General features: G+C 43.8%; 1 protein-coding gene across 2 annotated transcripts in view; it reads left to right on the top strand.

Annotated features, from left to right (window-relative positions):
• Positions 1 to 25,816, top strand: part of MTIF3 (mitochondrial translational initiation factor 3) — a 150,790-nt gene that overhangs the window by 112,315 nt on the left and 12,659 nt on the right. For both annotated transcript variants that reach the window (XM_078657116.1, XM_078657115.1), the window contains exon 3: positions 6,743 to 6,897. In XM_078657116.1, coding sequence (XP_078513242.1) covers positions 6,743 to 6,897 — 155 coding nt within the window. The remainder of the gene's footprint in view (positions 1 to 6,742; positions 6,898 to 25,816) is intronic.

The following is a 25,816-nucleotide window of genomic DNA, read 5'->3' as shown; positions in this document are numbered from 1 at the left end:
TTTTAACTAGTGAAACTGTGGCTCAGGCTGACGTACACGTGAAAGGAGAAAGCCGCACAATCTCAGAGGTTTTCTAACGCACATAAATATAAGCATGCTTACTTTACAAACCAAACCTCATATCTCAAAATCTGGAGTACCGATTACTTTTACCGCGTAATACGATGACGTTGGTGAGCAAAGCTAAAGTCCTGCTCAAGATGTTGGCTACACTAAGTTATCACCCTTCCATTTTTGCTGCTTTAAGAAACTTTAAAGACCTTCTTAGCGTTTCTTGTTGCTCAAATGGAGGTTAATTATTGATATTTATATGTTTCTCTCGTCTTCATTGATTGCTTTTGCTTGCAAGAAAGTGTCAACCACAGTCCTTGAAATGTCACTCATAATTACACTGAATTACATCTCTCTTAAACGCCCTACCAAACGTAATGTGTTCTATTATCGGTGAGTCACTTTTACATTTGTTGGATCTACCTGAGCTCATGTCTTCGACACAGTTCTGGAATTATCATATCTGAGTGAAAAGTTACCTCAGTAATATTGTAGACCCGTTCTGTTCCTTGAATATATAATGGACCGTCAAAGTCGAGATTTACGGATGGATTTAATGATCTGTGTCCGCAAATTTATAAACCCAGATTAGAACATTGGAATGTTGAGGGCTCCATTGAAGACAATAAAGGGCTCCAGGCTTCTAATGGCCGGTAGAAGCCCCAAAGCATCAACATTACAATGTGGGTTAACAGCTGTTGCTGTGAACAAAGGACTCACGGAACACGAGGAGATTTCAACCCCCTTTGGGCTCCGTGAGGACCTATTTTTTAAAAAAAATTATTTTTTTACAAATTAGAACATTCTGCCCTCTAGAGGCAAAATGTTATAATAGCCTTAGAGCCCTCCGTAGTGGGCTGTACCGGCCATTAAGGGCCCACTCCATTGTTAACGCTGGAACAGGCCTACGTCCGGCCCTCAGGCTATAATAAATGAAGGACACTTTCTCATGACTGGTCTTCCACCAACATGTCTGCCCATAGAATTCTGAGACCAGAGCTGTTACCTTCTGACTGGGCATTTCGACATACTCTGCACGTGTGTAGTGTCAGATTAAGCTGTTTTTTATCAACCATAAACTGACTACACAACTTCACGACAGTTAATGCACAATTACCGGTCCAGGCATGCTTATAATCATTTTAGTATTTCTGCTAAAGACTGGTCATAGCCTATCCAAACTAGTTGCTTCCAGAATGCCTTTTAGTGTTTGAAAGTACACGCCCACACCCCAGCATGCTGCCAAACTTGTGTATTCTGGTTTCATGCAGACCTTAATGTGTCACTTTCCTTGAGAATGCAACAACGGGCACTGGTACCCGATTGTACAAGAAAGGAAGCAAACCCTTTTGTTAAAACCCCCTGTCTCAGACAGTGGTGTCAGTAAGTGTCATTGTAATAACGTGTAGCCCTTCAATTTTTCACATTTGGCACAAACTCCATTAACGGCATATATTCTTTGAGTCTTCACGGTATACATTTGAATAATTAACTAGTACTTAATTGATTACTATCAACTCTCATTCTATCAAGTATGATATTTTGGGCATTAGGCTTCCAGACCGTGTACATTTATTAGTGAGATAATTAATCATGTACATTTCACATTTAATATCTAAGACGATAGGTTAATTTAAGTTGGTCGTTTTTAGCAGTTTATTGTACACTTGACTTATATTTTATAATTAATTGACTTTAATAGATTTCTGTTCAAATATTACATATGATATTACAATAGGCAGTTAGTTTGTCAGCGAGATTAACAATGCCTTTCTTTCATCGGGGATGGTTTCAGAACGTTACTTTGGTGACTACGGTGAGATCTGCTATGCCCAGATCACTTCTACAAGCCTCTATTAGGTAGGCAGCAGCTGCTTCTTTTTTGCCATTGCTCAGACTGCACAGGCAAACAGTCATCATTTCATCGTGCTTTCTAATGCTAGAGTACATCTTAGGTTTCTGTAGCTCTCGCCTCCAAATTTTATCAAAATGGATTCCAAGAAACATTATGTTCTCCACAGACTCTGTTATATCCATGGTAAAGGTGTGTGCTTGTCATCCACCCATTATTTTCCTGGATCGCGGCTGTGTGAAAACAACATTTTGCCTGTCCACATGAACAAAGCAGTCCTTCTTGTCAAATTGTGTTGCACATGTTGAGAGATACCTGACCTTCCTAATGGATGACTTCTTTAAAGTGCATTTCTTGCAGATTTCCCATGTTATTATTTTAACTGTAAATCAGCTCTTGCGCACATTTGTGTGAGGGGTGTTTAGTAACTCAGTGTAAAAAAGTTTTGTAGTCACGATTTGCTGCTGAGAAATATTACTTCTTGCTCATGTGGCAGACCTTGAAGCATTGTAGTGTTGTCCACAGGGGTGGTTGCCCTGAGAGCAAAATTCTTAGGGGTGCAAAATTTTAAAAGGTCTTGCGCCACCTAACCTGTGGACCGTTCTTACTTCCTGATCTGACGGTCCACGTGTTAGGGGGTGCAATACTTTTTTATAAAATGTTGCCCCCGGCGATGGTAATCCACGCTACACCACTAATGTAATGTAATACTAATTGAGCTCCCCAAGTCCCTGTGAAGATTTTGGATTAGGAGCCATTTTATATGGGATGATTTCGAGCCATTTGGGGAGAGTTGCAGTCACTCTGCTCGCTTGATCGCTGGGTGCAGCATGGAAAAGGGCGATATTCATATTTAGTCCAGGGCTGCTTGTAGTTGCCAGTATGGCCCTGGTGACAGTAGATCTTCATGCTTTGTGATGGATGCAAGTTACCACTTCGCTGCCCCTCTTCCTTCCCAGAAAGCTTCTTGTTTAACTACTTCTGAGATGGCTGTAGGAGGATGAAGGTAAGGAGTTACAGGTAGGGTGTTTGAACCAGTTGAAATGGGCTACTGGCATCAACTGGTACACAGATATGTCACATATAAGGGACAATGAGGTATTTACTGTGAACAAGGAAACTGAAAACTTCAATAGCCTGTAATGAGAGTCTGACTGGGGGAATAGATTGGTAACCCACGCACCCAATAATGCTTGCTGTATGTGGTTACAGGTGTAAAGGCCTTTTGTTCTTTCTTTTTGTCCAGGTATGACCGCTGAAGGGTTAGTGCGTTTTGGATGTTCTCTTGCTAAACAATAATTTCTCACTCAGTGGAAGCACGTAATATGATCTACCCGCATTAGTGGTAGAGTATAATAATTGGATGTGCAGTTCAGGGAGTCCTTTTTTTATTTTTTTTTATTATTATAACTGGAAAATACGTCATCATAATCTGCACTTGTGGGTGTAACTAAGTGGTTTGAAAAAAGAATTCTTTGTGCAACTGTAAAAAACAAGAAAGAAAAGTTTTTTTAAATTTTTATTTAAACTCGGATATAATTCATATTATGGATTCTCGGGGGAAGATGTTGTCTTGACCATGCCACTAAATTTTTTCCTCTACTGCCCTGAGTGCTTGAATCACGGCTTGGTAACTGAAGGCATCAGCACCAGACGCTCATTAATTAGACACTCATTAGCATTCTCTTAAATGAAAATATTTGATTTACGACTCACAGCTACAACAATTGCCTATTGCCTTCCTGACTAATGTATGACAGAAAGAGTTGGGATTTTGTTGTTACCTTGGAGGAATTTTATTAATCTGAATACTGGCCAGTCTTGTGAGGCTAGCTCTTAGTTTTATACCTTTTACACAACATTGTGCAATTGCTGTTGACTGCCAGCCCGATCACATTTATAAAAAAATATTTTTAGGTATATTGATACGAAATTCTTTCATAACTGCTAGGTATAGCGTTTGTATTGCTTCCCGCTCTGTGGTTTGTGATATTATTACTATTACATTTTTAGTATGCTGACAAGAGGTAAGTGAAGGCCATCATATCAAATCAGTCCTATCTTAAATCATAGCATTAATGAGCCAGAGCAGCAAACTGGTATCCCGGCATAAGCAACCCTACCCACAAGGTGTGTCAAATGTGTTTGCAGATGCATCAAGACATAGGAGAGCACAGTTCACTAGAATTCAATAAATTGCAACACATACTCAAGAAGCTCAAGGTGGTACTTACAAAGGAGGAAGTGGATTTTCAATATCTGTGCCCACAAATCCCACCACAGACACCACAATATTTTCACTACAGTATGTACATAAGTGTATTTGATAGTTTGTTGCACATTATTTACGAAATTACCTCAAGTCTGCGTTAAATCAGGCTCCGCCGATGATTCCAGGCTGTGTCTGTGGAGGAAGTATCAACCTCCTTCATGAACTGTCCACTGGGGTGATAGGTGTTTCACTATTTCTTCATCTAAACTTTGGAACACACTGCCCCTCCACATCAAGACTGCTCCAACCCTTCTCAGTTTCAGGAAGAAGCTAAAAACATGGCTGTTCCCCCAGCATAACTTATCATCTCAGCGATGGTTCTGAACTCAAGCGCCGAGACACCCCCGGGTATTTGCGCGCTCTAAAAATGATACAAACATAAACATAAACATAGGTCTCCAATGGATCTAATATCCTCTTATATTCTAAGGTCCATCCCAGATATTGTCACACCAACGTATTTGGAGCTTTTTGCCATCTCACTCTGCTCAGTAGTCATTCCAGAGGATTGGAAAAGAGCTAATGTGATTCCCCTGTTGAAAATGGCCAACGTCGACCCTAAATCTCTGGTGAATTTTAGACGAGTCTCTGCTCCCAGCAGCCTCAAAGGTCCTAGATAGGTGGGTAAATGAACAACTTACCACCTTTCTGACTGAGAACAACCTGCTCCATCCCTCCCAATCAGGGTTCAGAGCCCGCCACAGCACCAAGACCACATTATTAGAGGTCTCTGAGTCCATCAAAACCAGCATGTACTCAGGTGTTTATGTGGCTCTGGTGCTGTTGGACCCGTGTTGGAGCCACATTTGATACAGTAGACCATAACATCTTGCTGTATAGAATACAACATCTGGGTGTGACAGGTTCTGTCTTTTGTTGGCTGGGCTCCTTCCTTGAGATACGTGCGCAGATGGTTTGGATGAAATCGTATGCCTCAGGAGCAAAACAGTTAAAGTGCGGAGTGCCACAAGGCTCCTCCCTAAATCCCACTCTCTTCAACATTTATATGTTCCCTTTAGTTGAATCCTTTAAAAGCAAGGTCATCTCATATGCAGATGATACCAAACTCCTGCTCACATATGATGGAGATTCTGTAATTGCAAAGGATGCATTTGCTCACTGTATGGTAGTCTTGCTTGACTGGCTGAAGGCCAACAAATCGCAATGTAACCTAGATTCAAGAAAAATCATGATGTTTGGGCCATATCCCCTTCCAGGATGGGTTGGAGCCTGGCCTGACATGGTTCTCTCCCCCGCACCCTCTCACAACTTCAGCCATAAGCCTGGACGTCATGTTTGATGCCCAACTTTCATTTGATGCACTGGTATCAGCAGTAGTTAAAACTTGTGTCTGGATTTTTCACATGCAAAGAAGTTTCTTTACCTGCTTCCGCATGATGCTCAAGTCACAGTGGTCAGGCTCGACTATGCTAATGCATTATACCAGGGCCTCCCTGAATATCTGATTCAGCAGTTACAAGTTGTGCAGAATATGGTGGTCCGCCTACTGTATAAAATACCAAAATATACATCCGTATCAGTATTTTGGGAGAGACTCCACTGACTACCAGTTTGAAAAAATATAGTGTACTAAGCGCTGACCCTGACGCACCAACCCCTCTACAATAAAGGACCTGTATACCTGAACAAAATAATTAAATACAACCCTGGGAAACCCCTGTGCTCTAGCAATGCCGGTCTAATTGTGGTTTCCCGCTACAGAAGGCAACAAAGGGGAGGTTCTTTCTTCACTGTTAACCCCTTCGATGCTGATGACGAGCTCAGCTCGTCATGAGGTACACCTCTTGTACGCTCATGACGAGCTGAGCTCGTCATGAACGCATAGGTTTCCGTTTGCGCTTAGCGCACAGCGGAAATATGCGCCGCACCGATGCGGTTAAGGCAGCCAGTAAATGAAATCCGCAGCCTGAACTGATGAGGGCTATTCCAGATGAAGTCAAATTTGAAAAGGAATTGAAAACTCTCCTGTTCAGCCATTAGAAATAAAATGAAGAAATAAAGGAAATCTTATAATGCGCAACTAAGCCCGAAGGCATCAAGGTGCCTAACAACAAAACCATGAAAACAAATATAAAGCAACTACGGGTACGCCCTAGCAAAAAGCCAAGTTTTCAAGGCCTTTCGGAACAGCAGAGCGGAGGGCCTAGATTTAATTTCGCAAGGGAGAGTGTTCCATAGCTCAGGAGCGACTGAGGAAAAAGCCCTACCACCCCACTTATTCCTGCGAAAACGAGGTACCACAAGCAAATTCTTTGAGGAGGAGCGAAGGTCTCTACCCGGTACATTTGGTAGAAACAAAAGATCAGTGGCCCACACATCCTTTCCACTTTGAGTCACCTATACAGTGCTGGGACACTCTGTCTGAGTAGCTGTGCGCTGTAGAATACTCATCCTTCTTTCATTTATCTCAAAGATTGTCTTTAAAATAAACATAACTTTAGTCATTGGTATGTGAATGGTTTTGCTTTTGAAATATCCACAATCCCCTTAAATGTCGTGACACTGTCTGATTGTCCTTAGGCATATTGTTTTTGTCCTTCTTGCAGGAGCAGTCCAAATAAAGGAACTGAGATTTTCTGCGGGTATTGCAACGCATGATATAGAGACAAAAACCAAACAGATTCAGCAGTGGATAGAGAAGAAACATCACGTGAGAATCACTGTTGTAAAAGGAAGCTCCGCTGATGCAACAGACAAGATGGTAAGCTGGGAAACAAATGAGGCGACTTGTTTGTTTTATGTTCTTTGATAGTCAACCATCAGCACAAACCATATAAACAAACACGCATTTACAATGCAATAGGTCTCGGGTTAATTAAGTTTGAGCTATTGGCATTGCTAAATATTGCAACACCAACTGCAACAAAAGTCTATAAATTGTAGCCCAAAACAATTTGTATCTATTTTTGTAGCAATGGTGGCATGCTGCGCTTTTGATAAATAGGTTTAAAAGTAAAGTGCACCATACTGCGGTTGCTACAATAGTTAATTGTGGATACGTTAACAATTGATATGTGCACTGATGGCTGGTAGTGTGTGTGTCTGTAGAAATTGTGCACTGATGGCTGGTGGTGTGTATGCCTGGTGGAAGTGTGCACTGCCGGCTGGTGGTGTGTGTGCCTGGTGGAAGCGTGCACTGACGGCTGGTGGTGTGTGTGCCTGGTAAAAGCGTGTACTGACGGCTGGTAGTGTGTGTCTGATGAATGCGTGCATTGATGGCTGGTGGTATGTGTGGGCTTGATGAAATTGTGCGCTGGTGGTGTTTGTGCCCAGTGAAAGCGTGCACTGATGACTGATGGTGTCTGTGCTTGGTGAAAGTGTGCACTGACGATGTGGTTCTGTGTGTGGCTGTATGTGTGGTTGTGTGTGTGTGGTTATGTGTGTGGTTGTGGTTGTGTGTCTAGTTGTGTGTGTGGTTGTGTTTGTGGTGGTGTGTGTGGTTTTGTGTGTGTGTGGTTGTGTGTGGGTGCACCGACATGTCCGATCGGTTCCTTTTCAGCTTGGGGGTTGGTGACCTCTGCCTACCTTTGTCTAGAGTGGTAGGGGCGCAGAGGGTTATTCGGTAGGCCGGTACAGCCAGGCCAGCTGCGAATGGATACAAGGATGCTGCCTCTGCGGGCCGGGGCCGGTGGAGTCGCTGTTTAGAAGAGACAGCTCCAGCAGGAGGGCATTAAGCAAAGGCAGCTGTCCAAGCTTGCTTGCAATGTCGGAGACACCCGCCGCTGCTGCTGTTCTTTGGCTAGGTTTGTCTTTGGGGGTTCTTGGACTGGTCTGTGTACACTTATCTTGTCCTCAGATGACAGCTCGCCGTGCAGCTCTAAGCGTGGGAGCTCTTCTCGCGAGGATTCGACGGGAGGCCTTAGCTCGGTCAGGGTAGGCGGCTCCCAGGCCTTCTCCTGCGGGGTGGCGGGGCTGATGTGCCGCAGCAGACCGCCCCCCAAGATCATTAGGCGGTATCCTAAGGAGATCTCCCCCACCGGGCGCCCCAGCAGGTCGTGCAGCGGGTGCACCCCGCGGTGGGCGTAGAGGCCCCGAGCGACCGCAGCCAGGGAGAGGGGACAGCTGCCGAGCAGGCGGGGCAGAGCCGCAGCGGAGGCCGTGCCGCGCAGGTCTAAGAGCATGGCGTAGAGCGGGCATCGGCTGAGGTGTCCCAGTAGAACCCGGGCGTCTCTACGGAACAGGCACCACTTGCCCGTGCCAGAGGGGAAGAGGAGGCCCGAGGGGGGCGGCCTCCTCCGGCGGGGGGGTGTATTAACAGGGTCGGGAAGTCCAAGAGCCAGAAATCGACGGCTGGCTGCGGCTGTTAGCCCTCCGGCAGCGACGGCTCCAGGCACACCCAGTCTACCAGCAAGGGAAGCGGCACAGCGCTCCCGGGGCAACGACGTGCTAGCCGCACACTGCACTCACCTCAAGAGTCCTCCTCCCGACCTCCGCTCCTCTCCAGTCACCGGCGCAGGCACCACCAGTAACATCACCACACACCGTCCGCCGCCCCGGGGCCCGCGCCGAAAGCAAAGAGAGCATGCAATACTCACGTGACGTCAGCCCCCAGCATATATGGGAAGCGCGCATCATGGGGCTGTGGCGCGTGGCGGAGACGCCATTGCCGTAAGCGTGCACATCGGCTGCTACGAGGCGCGCGACCAAATCGGCACGTGGCCAGTTCTTGTCTCTCCCTCTCCCTCTCCCATTCACGATGCTGGGCGCGTGCCCAGCTCTTGTCTCCCTTTGTCGGCTGAAAAGATTGCAGAGCGTTGGCATGATGACACTATGTAGGTACCCTGAATCTCAATTAGTGAAGTTAGTTCCAAATGATAAGTCCTTCTTTTGGATTTAGTTTATAGACATGTATGCTGAGCAGCACATATCTTCACTCTTCACATACTCATTAACAGGAAGGGGTGAGAGGATGAAGCTAGTAGCTTAGCCTGGAGGTTACATTGCCTGCTCCTAATGAATATGAATAACCCAGCTTCTTGCATGGTTTTGAGAATTCATGGTAGGATAGTTGTTGGAAATGGCCCTTTCTGCAGGGTCACCCCCAAACATTTTGCCTTCTTCCTCCCCATTTTGCTGAATTCAATTTTGTTGGCTTTAGGACCCTGGGCACTTTACCATCACTAACTAGTGCTAAAGTGCATGTGAGCTCTCCTCTCCCTAAAACATGGTAACATTTATGTATGCTCAATTGGCATGTTTAATGTACTTATAAGTCCCAAATAAAGTGCACTGTGTGTGCCCAGGGCCCGTAAATTAAGTGCTACTAGTGGGCCTGCAGCACTGATAGTGCCACCCACTTAAGTAGCCCTTCAAACATGTCTCTGATCGGCCACTGTGGAGCCTATATATGCAGACTCACTGCCATGTCGACGTGGCATTTAAAACCCCTTGCTAAGCCTTAAACTCCCCTTTATATTACATATGTCACCCCTGAGGTAGGCCCTAGGTATCCCATAGCAGGGTGCTCTGTAAGTAAAAGGCAGGCCATGTAACTTGTAGTTTTACATGTTCTGGTAGTGAAAAACTCCCACATTCGTTTTTCAGTACTATGAGGCCTACCCTTCTCATAGGTTAACATTGGACATTCCATAATACTATGAAGTATAATTCCCGACTGAGAAGGAATAGAATAGTTGGGTTTTGTACCTTTGGACTTGTGATAATTAATACTCTTTAATGGGAAAGTTAGATTTATGATTACAACTTTAAACATGTCACTTTTAGAAAGTTGCCATTTTCCTGCCCGTAGCCCTTTGTGCCAGCAGACTGTCTTAGGATCACAAGAATTGGTGCAGCTGATACACTTTATGAATTCCATCTAGACAGTCACACAATAGTGAGATTAGCAGAGCTTGACTGGCCCATCAACTGGCAGGATGGGGTCAGAGCTGAGCTCAACCCCACTTGCACCTGAATAGGCTATTACCCGGTCTCCCCACAATAAGCTTAACAATCCTGTATTTTCAGTGCAGCTAGCTTGGAGCCAGGGTAGGGAAGGCAGGAAACTCACAGAACTTCAAGGACCTTTCCAGAAACTTCTCCTAACTTCTGGGAGCAGGGCACCTGGGTATAAAAGTAGGGCTCTCAGACCCAGGGGTGGCTCCTCCGCCAAGACGGAGGTGCATCGGCCCACTAAGTGGAAAAAGAAAATTATAATAACGCAACGTTAATAACATTACGTTATTATAATTTTCTTCTTCTGTAGGAAGTAAGCTAGGTTGGGCGGGCTTGGCACAGGGAGAGGGAGGAGTGGTTGCTGCTGCACCAAGTGAGCCTGACGGTTTGGCCGGCTGTCTTGTGCCGGCAAAACTGTCATGTGCAGTTAACATGTTCTCCACCGGCTATATTGTACAGCCTGGGTGGAGAACATGCACAACCCCCAGTCCCAGTCTCAACGCTGAGCCATGGCGCTCAGACCAATCACGATGCTGCTGTCATGGTGACAGAAGCGTCGTGATTGACTTTGGGGGGCCTGGGTGCTGCCGGGAGCCAGGAGAACAGCGAGGATGGAGAAGAGGCTGTGGCTGGTGACCGGCGACGACAAGGTAAGTCTTCTTTTTTTTCAAAAAAAAACCCTCCCTGCCACTGTTCCCTACCAGCCGCCACTGCTCATACCCACTCCTCAGTTGACTACTGAACCTGAGAAAGGTTTCTCAGAGGACTGCCTGCTGCTGTGACGTGCTGTGCACTCTACCAGTCCGCTGCTGTACCTGAAAGGACTGCCTTGCTGCCTGCCTTGAATCTTCAGAGGCCAGCCCTGCTGTTGAGCCCTGCATCTTGTCCTGTCCTTGTCCCCAGGACTAACAGAGGTTCCTCCAAGGGCTAATTTGCAGGTCTCTTATTCAGAGTCACAGGGACATAACAGGCTCCCAGCATCCAGCACCTGTACCCAGCCTGAGTGAGTCCTGAAACACAAAGAGGTCCCCATCCACTCCTGGACCCTTGGTTGTGGTGTTAAAGGTGCCCAGATGGCCAATTTACAAAAATGGGGACACAATTTGGGCAAAAAGTGCTTTGAGAACCAGAAGGAGACTGGGACCAACTTGTTTGCCTATCTTCCTGAGGTGAATCACTGGTCAGATTGACTTTGAAACTTCTCCTGTTACATTCTTCTCCACAGCAGAAAATCTGTTTAATCTCCCCCTTGCCAGAGGAGTATCTGACCTCGTGGAACTGTCTTCATATACAGTCGTATGCTTTGTCCCGCTGGAGACTTTCTACTTCCATCTCAACGACTAAGTCCGAAGGTAAAGATTTTCACTGTGGCTTTGCTCCACTGCTATCCGGCAACAGCGCTCCCACTTCGGACATTCCTGCAGCCTTGCCCTGCTGATTTTCCACCTTCTCAAAGACTTTCAAAAATGTCCTAGGTCCCAAGGTAAGCACAGACCAGGCCCAATCCACTACTTGTATGCTACCCGCGCTCCATCGCGGTCGGATGTAACTTTTGACTTTGCCCCGGACTAGCGTAACCAGATGTCTGCAGTTGGTGCTTTTCACTTTTAGGAGCTATTTTACAATTTATTCTTTAAACATTCATAACTCTGGGTCTATTTATTGGATGTTTGTCTTTCTGATCTCGTTTTGTTTTATAATCCAAGGTCCAGGTTTGGATTATTATTGTGTGGTGTTTTTCACAGTTTTACTGCAATAAGTGTTGCACAAATACTTTACACATTGTCTCATAAGTTAAACCTACCTTCTCTGTGCCAAGTTACCAAAGGGTGAGCACAAGTTAATTTAGGGGGTGTATTTGACTTACCCCGACTAGAGCGGTGAACAGGGTGCCTTCCTTTCCTAACTACAGACCCAATTTCTAACAATACTCATGTTCAGGTCAGGGGAGTAGCAGTTCTTTCTGAAATGGCTTTGCAAATGTCCACAAGAAAATTGTAGAGGACATCAAAAAATCATGTATCTTCCTCTACCCTACTTATTTACTTGTACCTATAACCCCCCTTCAACCAAGACTCTCCAGCCATCTTTGTCCTGGGCTTTTCTTTCAATCTGACTCCAGGTTTAAACCATCTCCCTGCAGCCAGCCCTGAGGCCTTGAGGGTTCCAATTAAGGGCTTGCCTGGTGGTGTTTGATGCAGGCGTGTCAAGGGTATGACCTAACCAGCCCCAGCGTCTTTTCATGATCAGGGAGTATTAAAGTCTGCTGTTGTTGCTGATGTTGTTTGACCAGTGGATTAGGAGGATTTTCCTCAGACAGCTGCTGTTGATGAATGTCTGGACTTTGTTGGTGGTGGTCACTGTTTTCCTCCAAGTTTCTGCTCCATACAGAAGGACCGATTTTACGTTGGTGTTAAAAAGCCTGGTCTTGGTTTGCTGCATTATGTCCTTGGAGCTCCAGGTCTTCTTTAGCTGAATGAAGTCAGGCCTTGCTTTGTCGAGTCTTCCCTTGACGTCGGCATCTGAGCCACCCTGGTTGCCAACCCCACTAAAGGAAAATTATTTCCATGTTCAAGCAACCTTTACTCTTTTTTTATTATTATTTTTATTAGGATCCAGATGTTGCAATATCATAGATATAAATTACAGTAAACAATCATCATAAATTGCACATAGAAGTCTTCAATACATATATAATTTTATATTATATTAATATAATAAATACACAGGGTGTAACATCTTACGATGAGAAAATATCATCAAAGCAAAGAATATTATAAATACTATAAATGCAGTTGACTTAAAACCAGATAAGAAGAGGGAGAATTGCTCATATAGTACCTACAATAGGATCGGGGGAAGAGCTTAACTTATTTGATCATTCCCCTTTTAAACTACTCCAACGTCTTCAGATTGGAAATATTGTCCCCAGAGTTTCTCAAATTTCCTGACTCCCCCCAGTTCGTATTATATATAGCTGTTCACTAGTTCTAACTCGTCTAATTTTTTGAAGTCAATCCTTCATTGAGGGGATTATCTGTGTTCGCCCATTTGGAGTAAGAGGGATCGAGCTATGGCTGTTGCAACATATACTAATTTTACCGACTTGTTGGACAAGCCCAGTACCGGGTCATACCCCAAGACTCTGGCTCAAGTAGTTGGAACCAGATTGACCCTCCAAACACCTACAAGATACTGAAATATTTCAGTCCGTAATCCCTGTATTGATGAGCAGTGGCTGATAACGTGCATCGAGTTTGCCAGGGAATGCCATATACACCGGGGTCAATTACCTGTGAGGGCAGGATTTATATATGTTAAAAGGCTGGGGTTCTCTATAAAAAAAGCATCAGTCGCCAATTGGCCCCTCTTAACACATTAAAATGTAATATATTGACTAACTTTCACATTTTGTTTGTCATTTCAAGCCCTTCATATTTGTCCCATTTTTATTCACTTTTTGGGTGGATTCAGGGCCCTTACATACTAAAAGCATTCTTTTCCATTCCTCTGGCCTTCTCAAAACCCCATTGTCACTTAAAGCAGACCCCACCTCTCTGCTGCTAAGGATCTGGCCAGGACCTAAATCAAATAGAACTTTATTGAGTATTCTAAATGAGCCAAAGAGGACAAGATCATCCTGTATACTCTGTCTTACTTCCCCTAAGTTTTGCCATCTATCTCCCTTGAGGAAGTCTGATATTTTCCAATATCCTTCTTTACCCCACTTTTGAACAATTTCGGGGGAAAGCTTCCCCCTGAGCTCATCTCAACAGCAGCCAAGGATGTCGCTGCATTGATCTGGGAAATGGAATATCTTCTATAGAGATCCCCACGCTTCCAGAACAACCACTTCAAGCTCTTATAGCGTACTCTTTTAGGTAGCTTTGTTTTCTTTAGTACACCCCGAATATTGAACTCTTTAAAAAGACCCCTGAGTATCTTTGTGTTAAATCTAGACATATATTGTGCTAAATAGGCAGGATAGTAATCTCTGAGATTGGGGAGCGCCAACCCTCCGTTCTCCTGTGGTTCATATAAAGTGCTTAGTGCAATTCTGGGTGATTTTCTTGCCAGATATAAGATGAGAACATGGACTCAACAGCTCTAAAAAATGAGGTGGTTAAAACGCACGGGATAGCCAAGAATATGAAAATTAAATTAAGGGAGGACCGACATTTTAATTAGGGAAACTCTCCATAGAATAGACAGAAGGAAAGAGATCCACTGTGAGATTAAATGTTGTACCTTTATGAGAAGGGGAGAGAAATTAAGGTCATACAAATCCTCAATCTTACAAGCGAACCGTATGCCTAAGTATAGCTTTGGTTGTGAGTTGACACATACAGCCAAATCAGAAGTGCTCCCATAAAGAATTATTTCTGTCTTCCTCTTATTGATTTTATACCCTTCCATTGTCTCATATTGAGCGAAAATCTCAAAGAGCTTTTCTTGAGTCTCCTTCCGACTACCTAAAATTGGCATGATGTCGTCAGCATATAATTTTATTTTATCAATTTGTGGGCGTGGATGCTGGATACTCGTATTTGCTCAAATTGCTCTAGCTAGTGGCTCAATAAAAAAGGCACAAAGGATAGGGGACAATGGGCACCCCTGCCTTGTGCCACGCAATGCCTTTATTTGCTCCACTTCTACTGAGTTGATGATAGGACCAGCTTCGGCTTTACAATACATATTATATATAAGCTCCGTGATCCGGGATGGAATACCACATCTAGTTAATGTATAAAATAAAGTTTCCCCGACCACGAGGTCGAAAGCCTTTTCCGCATCTAGCAGAAACACCAGGGCTTTTATATTATGCACAGCAAAGTAATCCAAAGCTTCCGCCAGATAGTGAGTGTTTGTCCCGAGCTGTCTACCTGCTAAAAAGCCATTCTGATCTAAGTGGATCAAGCCTGCGACTATCGAGTTAAATCTATTTGCGAGCAGGTTCGTAACTATTTAATATTCTGTATTTATTAATGTGATAGGGCGATAACAATTAGGATCTTCAGCCTCCTTATCTTTCTTCAGGAAGCTTACAACATTTCCTTCAAAGAAAGAAGGTGGTATATCGTCTCCCTGTAGCATTCTATTAGCTAGAGATAAAAGATGGTTAACTAAAGCGTCTAAAAAAAGTAAAAACATGTTTTCCAGGAAATCCATCCGGTCCACAAGCTTTCCCATTTGGAAGATTCGTAATTTCATCTATCAGTTCCTCTTTAGAGAAGGGTTGAGTCATATCAGCTCCTTCTTCTGTAGTTAAGGCTGGAATATCACAATCTGTTAAAAATCTTTCTAAATAGATTCTATCAATTGACTGATTTTTGAATAAATCTGTCTGTAATCGTTTAACATGATTTCTCTCACTTTCTCTGAATCCCTACTTGTTCTTCCAGTGATTGGACATTTCAGGACATCTATCTTATACTTGGCTGCTTGTTCCTGTGCCTGCCATGCTAACAATTTGCCAGTAAAGTTAATTTCTTCATACACGTTTTGAGCGTGCATCCGGCTCACTGCAGTGCATTTAGCATAGTATGCTTCACTCATTGCCTGTCTGGCAGTGTTGAACGCTTTTTTGTTAGTCCTAGAAACCCTTACTCTGTATGGGTAGGTTGTCCTTGTTATTGAGATGGGTAACTGAGAATTTAATGCTCAGCATAAACAAAAACCTTTACAAGATCAGAGTGTGTGCCTTGCCAATTTAGATCAGGAGTGTCTGCAATTTTCTTTAAATCCTGGTGCCAGTAGCACGAAAGCTGGGTCTCAGTAATGCTATTTACAAAGTTGTGCATGAGAAACAAAACGAGCACAGGTGCACCAATCCAACCTTGCACAAAAGGAACACACTTGTTTTGCAGAAGCCCTCTGGGCTCTGCCTGTGTCACGAAAACTTTCTTTCTCACAATACCTTTCCTTTAACAGTTTTTCCTATGCTCCAGCTTCCCTACACATGCTTTGGGCTCCTCGTCATCTGATTTAAAAAAAATACTGGTTCTTCTCCTCACATGTTTTAGAAGGTGACCCTCACCAGTTTTAGCCTCATTAACCGTATGTACACTTTTAACAACTGTAATTCTTTTTAGCCAGGGCTTTTGTTGTACCAGACATTGGACTTCTTTAGAGCTTGCCAGGAATTGGTTCTGTGCCAGGGACCTCAGTGACACCTTGTTTTATATTTATGACAGAAAAAGAAAATAACTCAATTTGGTGCGTGGGAAGTATTTTACCAGTACGCTACAAGGTTATCCTTTTCTACTTGAGTTCCACAACATGCATTTAAACCAAGATCATAGCAGTACGTGTGACATGGTTAAGTGTCTGGACATTCATATCTATCTCAACCTCCACCACTGTTTGTTGACTGTGTCGTCCCCTTAGGCATCTCTAGTCTCCCAATATTAAATTATATCCTTATTATGTGATGTATTTCTCTCCATTAGCAAGGACAAGAGCCCTCCGGTACCTTCGCAGTGGATACCACTTGTATGCATACTTCTCTGCAAGGTTCAGAGAAGTGATTTAATCACTGTGGACAGTATTGCTCGCCTACAGCATGTTGCCTGCTACTAAATGGTTCTGTTATTTACTTCAGCATCACCTGGTGGTTTTAGACATCCTTGGGATTAAGGGAGTTTTGTGAGCAAGTTGTCCTGCATGCTTCTGTTTGGATGTAACATGCTGCAATGCAGCTTTTTTGGCTTTGGAACCAGGAAAAGGAGCCACCAGTTACATTTGATCCTGATCTGGAAGGACAGGTATTGAGCTTGAAACACCAGTGTCTGGTTCACAAACTATGTCAGAATCATTAGAGGACCCTCCACGTTAACAATTTAAAGCTGAAGATGATCAGTATCATCTTCAGTATCAATCAAGGCCTTTCAACCTTTGTTAAAAGCTAGCAGGTGCAGCTTAGCATGGATAACCCAAATTAGAGTTAGAATACCGACAGGAGGTACTCTCTCCCCAATGTATGCAATCTGACAGTGGAGTGGTAGTAAATTTAAGTGTCAAAATACACTTCACTGTACCATTGCACATTCATTGTTATACTTTTGATAATGTTCTTATTCAAACAATTAAGTGGATCATGATCCATGCTGATCCTTTATAAATCACCCAGTTTATACGCAGTATGTGATGTTAAACAAAATTGTACTATCCATTAGATACTTCACATCACTAACACTTCAGTAAAGAATGCTTATATTTTCCCATTTCAGCCTTCTATAGTAATGACAATTTGTTTTCCATTCCACATGACCATTGTATTCTCTTCTGTATTTTCCAATGACAGTAAATACGTGTTTCAGTTCAACGGTTGACTTAGTAGTTGTATACACAATATTGCAAAACATAATGAGCGTTTGAACTTGTGAACCAACATATGTTATATCAAATCATAAAATCCATACTGAGTTTGCTCCTTCAGCATTCTAGATGCATATTTCCACATACCCACCCACAACAGATTTCACTTTCTTTTCTGTGGCCAGCCAACATTGACAAATGTTGGCTCAAAACCGCACCTAGATTCTTCATGAAATGTCTTTCCACTTTAGCTGCCCACATCAGGGGGCAAGGCCATCAGGATTTTCCAATTCTAGATGACTAGCTAATCAAAGGGAAGTCGGCACAACACGTCCATACATCCACTGCCAATTGACTCTTGCTTTTCTACAGATCAGGACTAATATTCAACCAAGACAAATCCACCCTGATGAACTTGTTTGACAATTGCTTTCAAGCCACTTCACAGAGCCTATTTCAAGTTGGTTACGTTGAACACTTCTCTACTGCTACTGTTAGTTGCACAACACATGGAGGCAAACACAACACATGAAATGAGTGGCTGAATAATGCTTATTTTGACAGTTTTAATAGTTTTGCATGTGATCATTCTTCACTTTTTTGTGAGACTCACCCCTTAATTTACACCATTACATATTTGAGCTATGAAATGTGAACTACAAAGGTCTGGATTGGAAGCGACATTCAAATCAAAGTTTGGGTACTTTACAATTAGATGACTGTGCTAATGTTGTTTTCCTGGAGACATGTTAGCGCTGTTTGGTGATGTACATAATACTACCTGGGACTCCTAGCCTGAAAATGGTGACTGATTCAGGCATGCAAGTCTATAAAAGGTGCCCCAGCTGGAGAACTGTTGTTGCAGATAAATACGTCTTCTCTTCTGGAACTAGCCAATGTCTTGAATCACACCATTTTCCCAATGCTGTGATTTGGCCTGTGAAGTCGATGAACTTTGTATACGAACATGAGAACCTTGAGCGATGCTGAGCCCAGGTGGAACCCATAGTTGATGTTTGAGATCAAAGAAAAATAATGAACAAGGAGAATGTATTTCAGGGGGGCGTGGTATGTGTAGCCAAGATGGTGGGCGCTCATTAATGGATCTCCGCACTGAGCCCCCTTTATCCTACAATAAACCTCTATATCTGACTGCCATCGATCACCCCCCAGCCCACACGCCACTCACATCTTGGCGGGACGACCCTGGTGCGCTGTCACTTAAGTTTCAGTACTGTGGAGGGCGCCTACTCTGGCTTGCTGCCTTTGAAAGCACTGTTGTGGAACTCACAGCTGCCTGGGGCTGGGCATGGTGATGGCGGACTGCCGCGACCCGGATGCTGGAAGAGTTACCTGGGCCTGCCGCCCTCCTTTTCCTCTGCCCCCAGCCATGATTGTTCCAGCAGATAGCCATCCTCCTTGGGCACCAGAGATGAAACCAGCTGCAGACCCTGGGAAGCCCCGCTTTGCATTAAATTGTGCCACAAGCGGGGTGAGGGGCAAACAACCAGCACCGCTCTTTAGCGGCCCAGGACTCTCCAGCCACCTGGGCTCCCCTTTCTGGCCTGGCGATGAGGGACTGCGACCATGTAGGTAAATGACACAATCGACCGCTGGGGAATGGCGAGGCCTGTCGGGGTGAACAGGGGCTGCACTGTGTAAGACTCAATACGCGTCTGGGCCTTCAATTGGGTGCTGTCGCTCTTGGTGCGATTGGAGACTATGGGATGAGTCAGGGCCTACCTACCCTACATAAGTCACCTTGGGATGAGGACATGTTGTGGAGGAAGCAGAAGGACTCCTTCATCCGCCACGCACCTAAGCCTACCCTTTCCTGAATGGAACTCTCTACTGGAGATCCTTGAGATGGTGATGAGCTACTTGGGGTCTGCTCCCTTCGTACCATACTAGAACCTGGGGATGGGCTGAGGGCTGGACAGTCTTTGATTGGGAGACCAACAGTGTATTGCCATCCTGGATCCTGGGCAGAGAGAACTGTGCCTACCCTGCCCCTATACTACAAGCGACTACCCTTGTGCCGTGTCCATGGCGGTGTCCCAGGACTCTACTGGCTACTTCTGCCTGTGCTGCTAATGAGATCATGGGGGTGCTTGGCCCTATCCCACTACATGGTCCTACAACTGATCCTTGCAGCAAACACACGATCATCCAGAGGCCTAGCTCTGAAAATTGCTCTGACAACTCGTTATCTCATATTGAGACTGGGACACCCACGGCTGCCTTGCACCCGCTGAGGGAGACCTATTGGTGGGGAATGACCTATCCTATCTGTGAGGTTGCTCGTGCTGCACAAAACAGAGCTGATTTACAGTGCGTGCCAGCGGGTCTCTTTCTATCACTGCCTCTCCTCTTGGCTCATGGTCATTCGGAACTCTTTTGGGCACCCCCGCAACTACCTGAGTTACATTCTGCTCCCAGGAATCCACTGGCTGCCCTGGGACCCCCGCACCAGATGCCGGGTGTCCTGTGGACTGGTCCATTGACTGGGCTGCTCGTGCTGCTGTGCCGTATCTCACCTCTTGGCACTTGCAACCGGGCCCTTTCTGCACTGACTATCTTTTTCCTCCCCTTGGCTCCTGGATTCACTGGTTGAAATGGGGCGCCTGTGCCTTGGGACCCCGAATGCCTCCCAGCATCCACAGGCCCGCCTGCATCAACTTCTGCGGTGGTCAACCCCTTGGGCCGCCCTGATGGGCCCCCACTCATTGAAGACAAACTGGACATCGTCCTCTCAGCCATAGAGAAATCTCGGGTCTCACTAGAAAACAAGATTGACGCTGTTGCACGATAACCATTGTAACTGGCAGATAATGTCTGTACTGCAGAGCAGACACGAGCTGCCCTCCAGTCACAGGCCCGGGAGGCAGAGACTCAACTGCACACACTGCGAGACCGGGTTTATATCCTGGAAGAACTAGCAGAGGATGCTGAAGGCAGCTCTCGCAGAAATAATATGCACATGGTAAGCCTTTGGGAAAACAGTGAAGTGCAGGATGCAGTTACCTATCTTGAACAATGGCTTTGTAGTATTGTTCCCTCCACTGCACTCTCTCCTGTCTTCTCCATTTAATGCGCACATCATGTCCCGGGGAGGAGGCCCCGTCATGGGGGTGCTCCCAGGTCGCTGGTGGTCTGCCTTCTACATTACTGAGATCACAATCCAATCCTTAAGGAGAACTACAGACTTAATGATTTGGTAGTCGACAGTGCACGAGTAATGATCTTCCTGGACTATAGCCTGGCAGTGCAACGCCAGCGTCGCACAATCCTTGCTGTCAAACGGAAACTCCGGGACTCAAACGTGAAATGTTTCCCTCACATCTCTGATTTTATTGTGGAACACAAAAAACACATTTCTTTGGTATTCAACCAGGAGTGTGTCCCAGCTGCAATCTACCCTGCCAAGCGCAGACAACCCTTCGGGGTAGCCTCGACCCCCACCCTAGGAGAAGTCTCTCCGGCTGCACACCTAATACAGAGTGTATCTAGTACAGTGGCCTTTCTTCTCCCCTCTGTTATGCCAACCAATCAACTCCGTGTTGCATTGTGGATAGACACTTACTTGCAAAACGGAAAAGGCTGAGTGTGTTTAAATGCTTGTTTTCTTCCCTCTTTGTTGGTCTACAATGTCTTTTTTTAACACGTAAGGCCATTATGTCATGAACTCTGTCACAACTGCCTCCATACAGTCTTGCTTGCAAATATGCAGACAGCGTCCTGATTGTAGCTTCCTGCCAGCCCGAGTACTTGCCAATAACTTCACCACATACGGAGAGTGATTTTACATGTCTTTATTCTGCTGCGTGTAAGTCAGAATTCAACATTGTAAGCCTGCCTTCAACTCATCCCTCCAATGCTTACGTCACAGGCCTATGGTCTACAGTGGGAACCAAGACTTCCATTGTTCTTTATTTTCAAGATACTTCATCTCCTGCTTTGTTAAATAAAGTTTACAACTTTTGAAAATATATATAAATAAATACATGAATAAACACACAGATGACCATAGCTAATATGCAATTGTAATTCTTCAATTAATCGTTGTGGCGTCTGAATCACATGTCCTAATCGGGTCAACTGGAAACCGGGACCTAGCAGTCAAAGTGACCGTGATCTGCATAGGTGAGGTGGAATCATCAGCTGTCACAGATTTAACTACCGTAACCAAAACTGGGTCTGGGCTCACGGGCAATAAGGACAAGCCTCACTTACAACAAAAACCAAAACGAGCACCAATATTGCCACCTAATTTCTAACGGGGGCCTAGAATGACCACACAACCTACTGATCTAAACAGTTAGTCTCGAGACCAATTTTTCAGTCCAGAATAAATCCATTATTTTAATCTCATATTTTATCAAAACATATTTAGAAAAGATTCACATAATTGAAAACATTGCTTACTTCACTCCACACTTACTCACAACAACAATTCTCGCATTCAATTCAAACATTCACCCATACATACAATCTATACAGAACAGGGAATAACTTTACATCAGTTGTTACAAAAAATTATTTACAACCATAATTACACAAAACAGCATAGGAAATAATTTCAGTTTTTCAAACAGTTTTTGTTTTAGAACAACACTCCTAATGCTGTGTGAGAAAGGTCTACGCGTTTCGAAAACCCTTTCTTCAAGGGAAATCTCGTCAGGACCACATAGCTGTGAATGGAAAGACAGGCATGAGTCAGTCTGATAGAAGACCACCCCTGTATCACTTCTAGGTAAAAGGAAAGGGTAACCTAGTCCTACCTCAAAGGTGCTCGATTTCTTTAAGTGTGGGCTCTGAAACAAACACAAGAACAACCCAGCTTAGTGTCAGATATCAGTTAACTCTTCTATATACAAATCTATTTACAAACGAACTCTCAAAAGACCTAAGTCAGATATACTCACATTCGCCAATTTAACTACAGTCCGCCTGGACCCAGTCTCTACATTAACATCAATGTTTGGTGAGTGATGAGCCAGGTCGAAAGTGAGAGTAATCTCGATTTCCTCTTGTAATGGTGACATCTTTGACATGACATCGTTTGTCAGCATATATTTTCATCTTTTGTTTGTGACTATTAAAGGGTGGGCTGCTGGTAGATTTTAAGATTGCAGGTACACCCATGTTGCAAAGATGCCATCTAACCTTTGGATTACCTTTACATTTGTACTGGATGAAAGGTCTTCTATAAATGGAAAACGGGAGCAGTCATCAACAATGACTAGAAGATGATGTCCATTCTAAAGAGGACCAAAGAAATCAACAGCAATTCTCTCCCAGGCATGATGTGGCAATTCTGACATATTCAAAGGGTGCTGAATAACTTGAGATGAAAGACAGTTGCATACATTGCAGGTATTTAACTCTTATTTGACCCTTTCATTGAGATAAGAAAACCAGACTCGGTCGCAGAGAGCTCTGTTTGTGGGAACTATTCCTCGATGTGCCTCATTGGTGACGTTGATCACTTGTTGTCGTAGCGTAGACTCTCTGGGGTAACAACTCATGTACCTCACAGGATGAGGCCTTCTTGAGTTACTGATAGTTCATATCTTACATTTTTTAACTTTAAATACTCACTGTCTTTAGCAAGGGGCCTAGTGTGCTGTTTCAATGATTGGTGAGCAATAACGTCTTTCAATTGCAACATGTCACTATCTTGGTGTGTGGCAGTGACACTCTGTTCTAAAGAGGCAGCTGGTGTGCTTGATTTTACAATAAAATTTATGTAGGCCTCCACAGTCCCAGATGAGGTACCAGGGCACTGCAATGGTACTCTCGAAAAATAATTAGCAGGATTGTGATCTTTCCCTGGACGATGAAGAATTGTAAAATTGTATTCTTGTAACCTCAAACCCCGGCGTTCAATTTGAGGAGGCATTTTGGCTTTGGGATTGCCAAATATCCTCAACAGTGCTTGATGATCAGTCACTATTGTGAAAGGCTTTCCATATAAGAATACGTGGAAATATTCACAAGCCCGGTCCACTGCCAAACTTTCTTTCTCAGGTTGCGAATAAGCTTGTTCCGTTTGTGATAGGCTTTTAGTGGCGTATGCCATGATATCTCTCCGGGCATTTGGCTGTCCGCTGTGCATGGATGGCGCCTAACCCGACAGGGCTAGTGTCAACTGCAACCTCTGTATGAAGTTTGGGATCAAATTAGGCCATTTCAGTGGCATTCTTGATGGCTTGTTTGATTTTTTAGAAAGCTCTTCTCAAATTCATGTAACCAATGAAATTACACATTCTTTTTCTTCAGTTCTTATAACGGTTCAATGACCATAGCAATGTCTTGTATGTATCTACATCAGTACCTGGCCATTCCAAGGAATGATTGTAGCATACAAATGTCCTGTGGGGGATTTGCAGTAGATAACACCTGCATTTTAGATGGATCATTTTTCATGCCCCCATCAGAAAAGACATGGCCAAAGAAATTCAAGCTTTTCTTGTGGAATTCACATTTGTCAGCATTCAGAGTTAAGCCTGCATCATTCAGCAAACGACCTACTTGCTTGCGAGCTTTGTCATGCTCTTTCTGAGTGGCTCCGAAAGCCAATATGTTATCACTATAGTTAAATGCATCTACTGCAGGCCGTATGATACGTCGAATGACGTCATGGAAAAGTTCTCCAGCAAAGGATACATCAAAACTCAATCACTTATAGTGAAAAAGACCAATATGCATAGAAAAGATTGTAATGTACTTGAGTTTTTCTTCAATTTACAATTAGTGGTATGCTTTATATAAGTTGAGTCGAGAGAAAAACACTGCAGCCTTCAATAGAGTTATCATATCAGCAATGTGTGTACCTGGATGTCTCTCTCGCTCAATCACCTTATTGGCCTGACGCATGTAAACACATATGCGTACAGCTTCTCCATTGTCTCTTTTTCGCATTACTACAATGAGAGAAACCAATGGTGTTGGACCAGTGGAGCGTCAATGAAGTTGTGTTTAAGCAACAAATTAGTATCCTCTTCAACAGCTTTTTGCAAGTGAAATGCAATGTGTCTGTGTCTTTGAGCAACAGGGAACAACCTAATTTTTATGTAACTTTACTTTCATTGTTTTGAGTTTTCCTAACCAATGAAATAATGAAGAAAATTGTCTTCCAATTTCATGATGAGCATTCATATTGTAGTTCACTTTTATCAGTCACATATCAGCAGCAGTGTTGAAACTGACCAAACCGACACTTGAAGTCATTCCTTGAAGTACATGAATGGGCGCATGTACCACTGTTTTCTTATGTTTCATCATGGCTACAAACAAACTTTGACTTTTTAAGGGCGTTGTGGCAGCCTATGTGTACACTTTAGTTTTTTACTTCATAAGTATTGGTAACCAAAACAATTCCTGATGCTTCTCCTCAGGCATGATATATATCAATGCATCCCTGTCAATTATTAATGGTACCGAACACCCATTTATCTGTAGGGTAATCTCTGGACAATGTTTGAATGTCTTTGATGCTTTTTCATGTCGATTTTTATTCACTTTGAATTTTTTCTCACATTCTTTTTCTGAAGTGAACATCAACATCGCACAATTGTCATTGTCACTTTCACTGGAAATTGATGCTGAAGAGCTCTTTGTCGATTATTTAGATGATGATTGACTGTGTTTGGTGTCAATTTGCCTCAGTTAGTGTCACCGCTTGACCTTCTTGGAGCGCATCTAACAACACTGAGGTTGCGCTCGTTTGGCCATTTTGTTTTCACACTGATGCACTTACTTTTCTCTTCGCCTTGCAAGTTATCACAAAATGGTTGACTTTACCACAGCCTTTACATATTTGTCCAATGGCTCGGCATTTCCGTTTGTGTGGAAATGACAGTCCACATCTGTAACACTTTTTTTCTTTTTCTGTGGATATATCACTTTGTGTCTCTCTGCCTTTTACTGTGGCTTATTTTTCATGCTCATGACTGACGCACTCCGGCCTCCATGTCAGTCGCTTACGATCAGCACTCTCTTCAGCACAAGCAGCCTTGAAGACTTGTTCTAAGGTAAGCGTTTCCTTCGGCATTCATCCTAGAAAAGAATCTAACAGACATCCATTGATAACTCTAAGTCCAGTAGCTTCCTGATCATTAAATTCCTTGAATTTACAGTGCTTCACCAGAACCTCCAGTCTCTCAACAAATTCGATGGTTTTACCAGGTCTGTGGGGTTCTTAATTGAATATGCATCTTTCGTAATCTACATTTGGCACTGGATTAAACTTGACATTCAAAGCTGTTTTGATGTGATCGTACGTCAGCTGACTTTTTTGTGGTATCTTTTTTATGGCTTCTCTTACTCCTTGACCAGCCAAAATCATCAAATACTGTATAATCTTTTTATTGTCCTTTTAATCTATTACATTTATAAAACCTCAA

This window comes from Lissotriton helveticus, chromosome 8 (genome assembly GCF_964261635.1).
Source record: "Lissotriton helveticus chromosome 8, aLisHel1.1, whole genome shotgun sequence".
Classification (NCBI taxonomy): Eukaryota; Metazoa; Chordata; class Amphibia; order Caudata; family Salamandridae; genus Lissotriton; species Lissotriton helveticus.
Note: the sequence above shows the minus strand (reverse complement) of the source record. Positions and strands in the feature narration are given on the sequence as shown.